This window comes from Drosophila gunungcola, unplaced genomic scaffold (genome assembly GCF_025200985.1).
Source record: "Drosophila gunungcola strain Sukarami unplaced genomic scaffold, Dgunungcola_SK_2 000080F, whole genome shotgun sequence".
Taxonomy (NCBI): Eukaryota; Metazoa; Arthropoda; class Insecta; order Diptera; family Drosophilidae; genus Drosophila; species Drosophila gunungcola.
The window spans coordinates 236,731-250,039 of NW_026453242.1; the positions used below are offsets into that span (position 1 = coordinate 236,731).

The following is a 13,309-nucleotide window of genomic DNA, read 5'->3' on the forward strand; positions in this document are numbered from 1 at the left end:
TTTTTAATCCTGCACACGCTAGAAGTTCCGTAATATGTATGTGATATATGAATGTATGTACCGTACATGTAAAAACTGTGTAAATTTATGAACACAAACATACATATGAACATAAATGGATACATACAAACGTCGAGTAAACGTCCTTTAAAGCTTGGGGCGAGGCGAGAAAATAGATTTATTAAATTAATTATACCATCCTACACACTATAACATGCTTACAAAATTATATTAAAAGTATTTGTCAACTTATATACTCAGAAAATTAATATACTTGGATCGAAAATATGTACGTTTGTGTATATTTTTGAATCTGTGTTGACCCAGAATTGTACCAGGAGAATACTACACAATTATAGATATGTATATTTATACAAATATATGTGTGAATAAGTATACACATATGTATATAAAAAGAGTGTATTTCATCAAATGGATACCTATAGTTGATGTATACTTAGATGTGTGCACTAAAATCAATGTTTCAACGTCAACCCGATGGATGTGTTTGATTTTCCGTTAATATCTTTTGGAATGACAATATGGTAAGTTATTGTACCGAAATGCACATAAAAATATCTACATATGTATATATGTTTTTAGCGAACTGGGAAGCCACGACGCGTCAGATACAGAAATTTTTAGAACGTCTGTTTGCTTGAAAATCGAATTCAATACTGACTAACAAGATTTTGCGGTCGCGTTTGATTCGATGAAGTACCGAAACGAAAAGCTTTTTGCCGACTTTTTCTCAGACTGTCGTTCAATTGAAAACTTATGCCCACGAAGGCTTGCTCGAGGTAGACCATGCCCAGGAGTCTGCGCACTAATAAAAATATGCACTAGTGTCCGAAATACATATCTCAGTATTTTACAATAATAGTATTTTGTTAGAAATTCGGTAATTAACATACAAATCCTTTTGGAAAGCATTGTCTTCAAATATATTTTGTGGAATCAACAAATCAATTTTTTCAATATATATTTGACATCTAAAGTTGATCTAGGAACGAACAGCGCTGACGATAAAATTTATTCTAACTAGATGTGATGCATAAAAAAATGTTGACAAAAACTGTACACTCGTTTTTTCAATAATACCGGTACTAACAATATATGTATGTTATTAATCCTTGAAAGAAATTTGTTCCCATCTCAATTTCTTACCACCGAGATATATTCGCTATTTGTAATTTCCCAAACAAAATGCTGTCATTCTTAACAAAAATACTTAAACGACGAAATCGAACTTTTTCTTATTAAAAGGGATCGATTTGTTTGAATAAATTTGTTATGTTGTAATTATCCTGTGCACCTTTTCCAGTCCCAGCGGAACGGTTGGAATTTGTGGTAGATGTTCAGATCAGGTCTCACCGAACTCAATACAAAACAAGAAAGGAAGCAAACTTCGGCAAGCCGAAGTTTATATACCTTGCAGGTATTGCAAGAATTAAATATTTTTGAAAACATTAAAATTTACTTGAGTATATATCTAAAAACATTGAAGCAATGATGATTTGCAGCTCAATTATTAGGTAGTTATTTTATATAATTTTATTATTTCTATGGGAGCTATATGATATAGTCGTCCTATTTTGATGAAATTTTAACCGTAATTCTAAAATATATATCCATTACTATATGTCGAAGAAAATTTAAAAACACCAACGTTATAATTTTTTTTTATTTACTTTTATGATTGTTCCTATGGGAGCTATATGCTATAGTCGCCCGATTTTGATGAAACTTAAATCGTAATTCTGAAATATTTAACCATTACTATATCTTGAAGAACTAAAAGAAAAATTAAAAAACAGAAAAGTTATAATTTTTTTTCATTTATTTTTATGATTGTTACTATGGGAGCTATATGCTATAGTCGTCCGATTTTAATGAAATTTAAACCGTAATTTGAAACATTTAACCATTACTATATCTCGAAGAACTAAAAAAAAAATTAAAAAACAGAAAAGTTATAATTTTTTTTCATTTATTTTTCCGATTGTTCCTATGGGAGCTATATGCTATAGTCGTCCGATTTTGATAAAATTTAAACCATAATTGTGAAATATTAAACCATTACTAAATGTCGAAGAACTAAAAAAAAATTAAAAAACAGCAAAGTTATAATTTTTTTTTCATTTATTTTTCCGATTGTTCCTATGGGAGCTATATGCTATAGTCGTCCGATCCGGCTCGTTCCGACTTATATACTACCTGCAATAGAAAGACAACTTTTGGGAAAGTTTCATGCAGATAGCTTTAAAACTGAGAGACTAGTTTGCATATAAACGGACGGACAGGCGGACATGGCTAGATCGACTCTACTAGTGATGCTGATCAAGAATATATATACTTTATAGGGTCGGCAACGTCTCCTTCACTGCGTTGCAAACTTCTGACTGAAATTATAATATCCTCTGCAAGCTACCACTTCGGTGCTCTGGACAGGAATTTGTTGTAAGTGCTCTTTAAGCTTTTCCAAAGAAGCTGTCCCTTTCCAGAAGTAAGTGAACGTTTTTGGCTATTTTTGATTTATTTTCCGCCGAGAAATTGGGTTGCACTTAAAATAATCGGCTAGGAAACGTGAGGTTGGATAGAAACATTTTTAGAACATAATCGTTAACTAAAAACAGGGCACGTCAAAACCTATTGGACTATCCTGTGAGTTAATAATGGACGGTGCTCGCAAATAACCGCCAACATTTTCAAAGTGTCCAAAAACAAAACGGATCATCTACAGACACTTTGATGAGTCGGGAACAAACAAATTAAAAGGTGTTTCGCTCAAAGCAGAATTCTCAAGCCCTGTCATGTTAAATTACTAAAATTCTGTTAATCATGTAAAATTTTACATGAATATCGTGGGCATTTCACCAAATTTGTGTGCATACTTTCAGGCACCACCAAACAAAGGACTTATAGGTCTTTTGTATCGCTTCATTCTTTTCCGAATATAAAATTTTACAAAAATCTCTCGACTGTTTTTGGTATGGGGATCCTTAGTCAAATAGTTGCACTAAAGCAAAAATAAAATAGCATAAATTATAAATTACTACTGTTAAATTACTAAAATTTTATGTCAGTCATGTAAAATTTTTACATGAATATCGTAGGCATTTTACCAAAATTGTGTGCCTACTTTTAGGCACCACCAAACAAAGGACTTTTAGGTCTTTTTAAGTAATTGCATTCTTTTTCAAAACAAACATTTTTTTTAAATCTCTGGGATGTTTTGGGTATGAGGATCCTTAGCCAAATAGTTGCGCTATAGCAAAAAATATCATAGGTTTAGGCAGTTAAATTCAGTTCGGCTGTTATTAAGAATCAAAGAACCCGTAAAATCGTACTTTTTGAGTCCTTAAGATCATTTTTCTCGAAAACTGAGGGTGTGAAGAAATTCCAAGAATGAGGTCATGTTCAGCACACCGAGATTTATTAGGCCTATATAGTCGCACCAATGTATTTTTTCATCGACCCAGATTTGTTGCACAGTGTTTTCAAATCAATTTGAAAGTTCACTGTTAAAGTCTTTTTACACCGTCAGCAGTGTAAACGGAATAAGGAAAAGGGAAGGGAAACCGAAAATACTGCCTGGCGCATGTCATGGTATATCGGACCATAACATGCCTTGCAACTATAACCACATTAGGCAAGTTTTCAAGTATGAACATTTTGGTGTTTTTTAAAGCAAAATTTAGATAAATACCAAAATGTGATTACATTTTAAAATATAATCCTTCAAATTTATAAATATCCCAGCACTTTTTAAAAACGTGATTCGGAAGCTATGCAACACCTATTTTTTTGACCCTGATTTTGAGAGAGAGAGATCTCATTTTGGCCCTCTGTTACGAATTACTTCAAAAAGAACAACAATTATGAAGTTTAAACATTGGCTTCGAGCTTGGCTCCCTTGAGATTTGTATTTTTGGAACAAGCCACGAGGAAAATGCAGGTTCGATGTTCAGTTCAGCTTCATATGCACTTATTTTAAATGAGGAGCACAGCTCTCTAAGCGCAGAAAAATTGAATTCTTTGCAAAAAATTTTACAAATAAACGAGTGTAGACTGACCTATCGCTAGATGTTAGAACGGACTTAAAAAATAACTTTTAGCGAGCAAATACCGGACCATATTATTTAACCTTTATGTTCAGTTTTTACTCACTTTTGAGCCAGCAACTGAATATTGAAAGGCGCGTTAGAAGACTTTGCACCCAGCTGCCCTAAATTTCAGTAGCGATCTATGCATGGGAACAGTTTATGGGTGAAAATTACAAAATTTAACCTTTCAATATTTCCAGCCTCAATATAAAGAGGAACAGGAACGGAATTCACAAATTCGCAAACTATGTTTCGTAATCAAACAAAATAATTCAATAAAAATAAAGTATATTTATTTTTGTAAAATAATAAATAAAAATAAATCGTCAAAAAATCTGATATCAGAAGTTTTTGGAGTTGATGGATTGATTTTAATTAAACTTATTATTCTTAATTAAATAAATAATATTTTTGTTGTACTTTTTTCTGTTTCTGGACACTTAAACTTTTTGCTATACTTCCAGTAGGGCATTCCTTAGCCATGTTCAATACTTACCATATATTTTCTATGACATTTTAATTTTGACATGAGGGCAGTTCCAAATGAACTAAATTTTCCCAATGCCTGCTTAATGCTTCCAATCGTTGCCTTAATAGAATCGAAATCGGTCGCGCAGCTTTTCTTGTTTGTTTTTGAGTTTCACACTAGCTTGCTCCAAACATACAGCCTCCCATCTCAAGAAAAAAGGTTAGATTTCGATTTGTCCAAATATATGTAAATTTTTATAAGTTTATAACCTTAACGTATATGTCCAGAATTCGGTCAAGACAGCGCTCGTCGCTGAAGAAACAAAGGGCTAAGCGGTACAGAACCCATCATTCTGTTTCATTTTATCATTTATATTTTTAACCATATATACGATTAAGTTAACAAAGTAAGCTGTTACATGAAAAAAATATTATTTTAAAAATTAAAAAAAAATGTGCATTACAATTTTGTCGATGTCTTTAATAGTTTATTGATTATTCAATTTTAAATGTGAGTACAGCTCTGTCAGCCACCGAATGGGTTTGAGATGATATTAAAAGTGATTAATGTCAGTGAAAGCTATACTAAATAGAGAATATTATGCAAATTGATGTAACGCATTTTCTAGTGGCTTAATGCTCTTTGAGTAAGTGTATACAATGGAAAAAAACAATTTTTTCATTAACATTAGATGGCCAGCCAATTTTTAATGTTCCGAAGTCATTCGTTTTGTTAAAACCTGAACACGTTGAGCATTGCAGCTCTTACATAGAACGTGATCATCTAGAGGATAACATCCTCGACCTTCAGCTTCAGATGACAGTAATAGCCCACAGTCCTAGTATATTAAACAGGAAATAATATATTTACTCGGTTTTTTGCTTGAAAAAATAGGTTTGTTTACCTCGCACTTATAGCATTCAAGGTGAAAACTTCGATCTAATGCCACTACTCTGACAGTTTCTTCTTGTCCTGGATCTGGCATAATTGGTTCCTTGCAGACACAACAACGAGGAGCGAATTTTCTTTAATTTACAATAAATTAGTCATAAGACCATTACACTAAATTAATTGACTTACTTATGAAAATCTGTTATGCAATAGTTCTGATTAGTGGCGTCCACTGTAAATAATAGTCCATCTAAGCTTTTACCACACACAACACATGTGAAGCATTGCGGATGGTATGGCTTTCCGGTAGCTCTGAGAATTCTCTCCAAAATGGGTTCCATGCAAACAGAGCACTTTTCCAGTGTTTGTAAATAATCAGATTCACAATATGGTTTTCCGTCCAATGCATAGAATGGCTTTCCCTGCAAGTTTATTTGACAGTCTGTGCACGTAAAGCAAGATATATGGTATATTTGATCCATTGCTGTACATCCACTACTCTCTCCAAGTACACGAGAATTGCATTTGACACACCTGCCTTTAAGCAGAATATTAATATTGTTATCTTAAACAATTTCGTTGTATTTTAACTTACCATAGTTTTCAAATTCTTGAACTGAATCGGGGGCTAATGAAATGTTATTACTAATACCGTCCCCATTATTTAAATGAGTATTTTTTTCTGCGTAACATTTAGTTCGACCATTACCATGCGCATATAACAACTGTTCCCTTTGAATCGAGTTATTAATATTTAAGTTGCAGGAACTGCTTGAGATATTATTATCATTAACGTATGAACCATACGGATTACAACTTTCCCGAGGCTGCAAATCTCCGGCCGGACGAGGGTTTATAGGCTCATATATAGAGTCATAAGTTGAAGAGCTCTGTAACAATTAATAAAAAAACCATATTTCAATGCTTTTTACAAGGCTAAACCATTTTTTTAATTTTTCAAAATGTCTTCTTTTTCTTAGAGGACACTATATATATAATACCTGAGATAGCCCACCGTAGCAATAATAGTTTGGATTAGTTTTGGTCTGCGGATTCTGAAAGGCCGTTAAAAAGATTCTAGATTACTATAATATGCAATTAAAAAAATTATAAAATATAAAAAACGAATATAATAATTTTTGGTATTTATAGACTTTTTTCACTCAGTTCGCGGAACACGATCAGACCTACTATGCTGATTTGCCTTAAATTGCGCATTTGCAATTGAAAGTTCCAAAATATATGCCGCCAATGCCGATCGTTCCTATGTTTACTATGTGATACCGTTTTCCGACGTGAATAAAATTAAATGCCTAATTATGAATTATAAAACCATTAATATGTCCAAAAGAATTTAAAAAAAATTAAAATGAGAGAAGTTAAAATTTCGTTTCATTTATTTTTTTAATATTCTGATTGTTTCCATGGAAGCTATATGATATGCCCGTCTAATGTTGATAAAATTTAATTCTGAAATAATAAACCATTACTAAATATTAAAGAACTAACATTAAAAGATTGAAAAGCAGCAAAGTTAAAGTTTTTTCCTCGATTGTTCATATGGGATCTATATGATAAATATATCTAGATATGATAAATGTGCTCTGCAAGGGTATAAAAATAATAAATACACCTTTTTATAATAAGGATTTTTATAGCGATAAACGTAATGATAAATTAAAGATTTGGTGTACCTTGTTAATGGCACCATGTTGCTGAGCAAATTGGTTTGTATATATTTGTAATGAAGAGTTTGATTTCGGGTTATTAGGTAAAGAATCCATTGGTTTGTTAAAAACTGTAGAGGCTCGCCGAAGCTCGCTATATGAAGAGCTCACAGCACTCTCAGGGCTAGGAGGTGGTGGCACATCATCCTCTTCTGTATTATTTTCCAAACATAAGTTTGTGCATACGGAGAGCATTTTATGAGACGAACTCACGAAAGACCCCACGTCTTTAGAGCCTATAAGAATTTATAATCCATTTAGTAAAACATTTTTATATGTGCATTTAACATACCAGTTTCGTGAACATTTAAATAGGTGTTTGACAACACGCCTGTCACTTCCCTTGAAAGCTCAGGTTTTTCTGTATTTGGTACAGAATTTATATTACTATATATCGAACTTTTGCTCAATGTGCGTAATGGGAGTTCTCGGAAGTTTTGGGCAGATTTTGTTGGGTTGATCTGTACTCCCAAAAGACCCTTTTTTTCCATTTGGAGTTTGTGGTAAGCCAGGGCCTCCAGTTGCTGTTCCAGTATTGCCGGATTGTCCAATGTCGTTTTTGAATTAATTTGTATTTCATCATGCCCGCAGTCAGAGCTGTTGTGTTTTTTAAAAGGCATGGACCCACCTAATGTTTTATCCGTTCCAAGTAAAGGCTGTGAATAAAGCGGCTCCCGCGAGCAGCAAACTTGCTTACTTGATGGAACCTGTAATAAATAAACAACTTTTAATTCTTTATTGTTATATATACTACCCTCTGCAAGGTTATAAAAATGAGTTCACGTGCCCAAAAATTAAAATAAAAAGTTATTTCAATTCACAACTAAGTTCGACTATGTTCATTAATTAAGCTGTATTATATAATTGTATATAAGTGTATATACATATGCTACGCGACCACCCAACAACCGGGAAGTTGCCAAGCCGAGCACGCATAGCCGGCTAAAACCATGAATGCACAATGACGGTGCCGGAAGCCCAAAGCTTCAGTATGTAATTATGTTCCGGGAAATACCCCAGGACGAAGCATTATTCTTAAATATTATATATATATACATATCATTATATAGAAAGTCAACCAATCCCTAGTGAGAGTTTAAAAAGAAGTTTGGAATAAATTGTCTTAAAATTGAAAATAGGCAATCTGCTTGAACTTCATAAAACTCTGGGTTAATGGAAAACATTTCGTTGATTTTCAACCATATAATTTTTTAATGAACATATAGAAACACGGGAAAACAATTTAACTCTGATTTCAATAATTTAATCATTTCTAAGTCGCACCCAAGGCACAAAAAATCATTTGTTTATAAAGTACCTGTGGCATTTCATTGTTTTTCTTCGGTGGTTTTGGAGGTACCGATGGTCGCTTTTGTCGGAACCTGCCGACCAACTCATTTTCAACACAAACAGGCGGAGCTCTATTTAATGATTCATCTTTTAAAATGGACAACTCTCTAAATCTCTGGTCCAAGGACTCCATTTCAATTTGAACAGAAAAAAATTCTGTATGCAATTTTCTAAAATGACACAAGTAAGCAATAAACAATAAAATTAACAATTGTTATCCGTCATCCCTTTTAGTTTATATTGTTGGATCTTATAACATAAGAAAGTTCAGTTATGACTGTTTAGTAATTTAATTTTTTGCTTCTTGTTTGGAATTTATGTACTTGATAGTGTAAATCAAAAGAACTGAAGGGTAGCAGCTAAAAATAAAGATATCGATATTTTATCCTTATAAAATATTTACACTATTTGCAAATTTCTGAGTGTGCTTGATACTATAAGGTTTCTCTACTTCAGTGTTATCGAGTTTTGTGTTTAACGAAGATGTAATACCTTCGCTTCAACCTTTTCGTTACAACTCCATTATAAAGTTGTGGCAATATTATTTTCAGCAATTCAAACATACCATCAGATGCCCTCTTTCCCCATTGTCCATCCGTTGGAAACGGTTGGAATTTTCAACAAATGTGAAACTCCGATTTCCGCAGAGCACTTCCACCTTACGATTTCAGCTGATCTGAACAGCTGTGGCTCGTCAAACCGTAAACAATGTCAACAGGTCAACCATCTTTGTCTATGTTTTGATGAGCTACAGCTGTTAAGATCAGCTCACAACTTTTAAAAATCCCAACGGTTTTTCATGGACTAACTGCGTGGAATGAAGGTTGCACCGCAGAAACATCGGCTAACTATCGCATAAATTAGTCCATCAAAGTCCTTAAAATTTTAACGGCGGACTAACTGGGAAGCTTTTGAAACGGCAAAACCTTATGGACCATCCCTCCAACGAATGGTGGAAGGTGGATGAATATCAGTGGAAATACACTATTATGCGTCATTGGAATCAGGCTATAACTTGGAAACTGCTCGAAGTATCGAAACAATGTTTGTTATATTTTTTGGAACATCGACGCATCGGCGATACATCGATGTGTCGTCCAGGCTCGAGTTTCAACTACCATCACTATCGAAAATTAAAACTAATGCGCAAGTTTAATACAGGTATACAATCAATAATTAGACGAAATTGGTGGCTTTGGAGTGATAATAATGCAGGCACACCCGATCTCCGGCAGCCCGAGGTCTATTCCTGGCTTAAGACCGGTTCATCTTTTCGCTGCTTGTTAACATTTAATTTCGGTAAGCTTAGCTATAAAATACATCCAGTTTTGTTTTTTATTCATTGGCTTTTCTCTCGTTAGAAACGTTTAATTCCGACTAAAGACCGCCGCCAGAATCAAGGGGTCAAACCGGTAATAATTGGAAGGAAATAGTTATATCAACAACAAATTACAAGTTTGGCAAAATGGCCAAAAATAAACTACGGGACCCAATTTGGAGGTCGATGCTGCTGCTGCTGGCGATTGCTGCTCACTTGGATGGCTGGCGACTTGATCTTCTCAACCAGGTAAGGACCGCCGGGTAAGTTTCTTCTGGACACGACTCTTCTAAACTTCCGGGGGCCATGTAATTTTTTTAAAATTACTGTTATTTATAAGCTTAAGGCCAATAAACAAGTACTCACGTTAACTTATCTAAGCACAAAATAAACGAAAAAATTACTTTTTTCTGACCGTACGTACCTACGACTGGGCCAGTAGACGCAATCAAGGACATTTGACCCAGTTACCGAGCGAACCGGGCTAAATTTAAAGAGCTAGGTCTTCCAGAGTTATCAACTGTAGGTGTCGCCACCAAAGCTTATCGATAGTACAAACAAGTGGATATCGATATGTTTTGATATGTTGACAGGCGATTTCGACTTAAAAATGCAACAGATTACAATATACACTTTATGACCTCTTTCCACACAGTCCATCCGTTGGAAACGGTTGGAATTTTCAACAAATGTGAAACTCCAATTTCGATAGAGCACATCAACCTTCCCACCTTCCGATTTCAACTGGTCTGAACAGCTGTGGCTCGTCGAAACGTAAACAAAGTCAACAGGTCAACCATCTATGCTTTGATGCGCTGATACGCCATTAACTCTACGAGTAGCGGGTACTATCCTACTTCCACATCCACCATCCGTTGAAAGGTATTCGATAACGTTTTGCCGTTCCAAAAATTTCCCAGTTAGTCCGCCGTTAAAATTGGACAGACTTTGACGGACTAATTTATACGATAGTTAGCCGATGTTTTTGCGGTGAAGCCCTTTTCCAATGCAGTCCATTCTTGAAAAACAATTGACATTTTTGAAAAAAGTGAAACTCCGTTTTCAGCTGATTTGACGAGCCACAGCTGTTTAGATCAGCTGAAATCGGAAGGTGAATGTGCTCTGTGGGAATCGGAGTTTCACTTCTGTTAAAAATTCCAACCGTTTCCAACGGATGGACTGTGGGGAAAGGCGGCATATGATGATGACTACGCTGTAGTCAATTGATTCGAATATATAGTAATGGTTTCTTATTTAAGAAATACGGTTTATATTTATAAACGATCGAACAATTCATCGCATTAAATTTAAGATTGCCCTTATTTCAAGGAAAAAAGTTTCTATTTTAAAGAAAAATGTACCAAATTTATTTATTTATTTGTAATTTTAGCTCTTGACAGAAATTGAGACATGTTTAGTTTCTAGAAGTCGATTTTATGAACAATTTTTAGAAACGTTGCCTTCAATTTAAGAAAAATGGCCTTCAATTTAAGAAAACTTGGCCTCAAAACCACGGGACAATCGGCTTTGGGCAAGTGTGTTAATAAGTGTGTAAGCAGTATATAAAATATTATTATTTAATTTTGATATATTTTATGAAAGCGTTTTCTTTTAAATAACATAAAAGCAGTGCAGTTGAATTTTATATACCCTTGCAGCTTTTTCAAAAATTAAATGTTTTTCTAAAACAATGTATATATGATTGACATTCGTATAAGCCTAAAAACATTGAAGCTATGACGATTTTCAGTTCAATTATTCGATCGTTTTTATGGTAGCTATATGATATAGTTTTCCGATATAAATAAAACAAGCAGCGTAATTCAGATTTATGAACACATTTCTATGTTTTTTTAATATTCCCATTGTTTCCATGGGAGCTATATCATATAGTCTCCCGATTCTATTCATATTTTACATGCAATTCTGAAATCAATTACTTTATCTCTGTAACTAAAAAATTAAAAAAACAGCTAAGTTCTCATTGTTTCCCGATTGTTTCTATGGAAGCTATAAGATATAGTCGCCCGATAAGGCTCGTTCCGACTTATATACTACCCACAACAGAAAGACAACTTCTGACTGAACCGTTACTGCTGTGACATTTCTGATATTTACTAACCTAAAACAAAACATCATTTTGAAGTAACATTCTTTTGAACTGTAATTTTTTCTGTCTGGTACATACAGTCTGCTACTTTGCGTGCCTATCGAGCAGCGTTTTGCTTTCAAGCAACTTTTAATTAGAGATTAAAGTTTCTTATCAGGCGTTAACTGCAATTCATGAACGAACATTCGTATAAGCATCTTTTTTGAAAAAAGCACATACACATATGAGCAAATTGTACATAAATGCTTTCTTATATATGCGTCCCTAGTAAAATACTTTTTCGGAAGCCATAAAACATGAAGAATTGTAAACGTACCTGTGGAACTAGATATGTAGGTGTATCGTCCCTACTATCACAGAAATCTCTTGCAACCAAGTGCCACATTTTTTATTAACCCCTGTTACTGTAAAGGTAATACTATCTGCTTATGTTATCAAAAAGTTCACCCGACGCGATAAGTCTTGCAGCTTTTGAGCAAAAGTATAGTTGTCTCTTTTCAATGTCTGACTTTTGGTATTGGTACCCGGCGCGCTAGTACCAGTTGGGAGTTGCCAAATTCATATGGAAAATACAAGGAAAAATGTAAAATTGTTTTTCAGCCGTCGATATAACATTTTATAAGTAACTCATGTCGGTTTATTTCTGGTACTTTGCTCATTAAGGGGCTATGTATTGTTAGAAGTCCGAAAAAAGCGAATTGTAAAAGTTTTTTTTTCGAGAAAATTTTTAAATTGATTGATCTATAATTTGTTCACGTGGTTCTGTTATGGTATCTTTTAACTGAATTTTAAGTCTTAGTATTAGTAAATTGGAAATGAGCTACAGCTGATCTTCGAGAGCTCCTCTCAAGAAATATTTTTTGCGGTGGCCACTATGTCTCTGAACTGGATTTTCCGAAATTAAAAAAAAACAAACAGACTTCCTTAATGTAATGTTAAATCTAGTAATTAATCAAAGAAAAAGCCAAAAAATATCTGTTTGACAAAATGGCGGATTAAAAACAATTAATTTGTTAATAAAATTTCGGCTTTAAATTGTTTATAAAACAGCCGTGGTTCAGCCGTTTTCGAGTAATATTGGTCACCGACTTTAAAAGCCCAACTTTTAGGAAAATGCGTTTAAAGTTTGTACTTGTTCTTTCAAGCACTCTGATAAGCTTTTAAAATTTGTGTTTACATCGAAAATATTCACCGGTACAATATGAAATTTTGTATGTATGTATTCTATTGTACTAACTTTATATAACCCCTTAAATAAAAAATAGAACAAAAACAATACAATCCTTTTCGTCATAAGAGCATATGCCAATACACTGGTCTTGCTGCTTTAGTTAACAG

At 33.8% G+C, this 13,309-nt stretch overlaps 1 protein-coding gene across 2 annotated transcripts; it reads right to left on the reverse strand.

The window, feature by feature from the left end:
- Window positions 1-5,034: 5,034 nt before the first annotated feature.
- On the reverse strand, window positions 5,035-8,860 carry LOC128264828 (zyxin). Of its 2 annotated transcripts, XM_053000538.1 has the most exons (8): window positions 8,512-8,860; window positions 7,486-7,900; window positions 7,161-7,429; window positions 6,468-6,521; window positions 6,062-6,356; window positions 5,656-6,004; window positions 5,480-5,600; window positions 5,035-5,413 (listed from the first exon to the last, which is right to left on the reverse strand). In XM_053000538.1, exons 1-8 carry the CDS (start codon window positions 8,674-8,676, stop codon window positions 5,282-5,284), a joined length of 1,800 nt encoding a protein of 599 aa, XP_052856498.1. In that variant the 5' UTR covers window positions 8,677-8,860; the 3' UTR covers window positions 5,035-5,281. The 2 variants fall into 2 exon arrangements, with proteins under 2 accessions (XP_052856498.1, XP_052856499.1); XM_053000539.1 differs by lacking the exon at window positions 6,468-6,521.
- Between the last annotated feature and the right edge of the window lie 4,449 nt (window positions 8,861-13,309).

Coding starts and splice junctions, on each gene's coding strand:
- LOC128264828 (XM_053000538.1), bottom strand. CDS start 8,676: ATGGAGTCCTTGGACCAGAGATTTAGAGAGTTGTCCATTTTAAAAGAT. Junction 6,522..7,160: donor AACATGGTGCCATTAACAAG/GTACACCAAATC, acceptor ACGGCCTTTCAG/AATCCGCAGACCAAAACTAA. Junction 5,601..5,655: donor TGCATAACAGATTTTCATAA/GTAAGTCAATTA, acceptor TGTAAATTAAAG/AAAATTCGCTCCTCGTTGTT.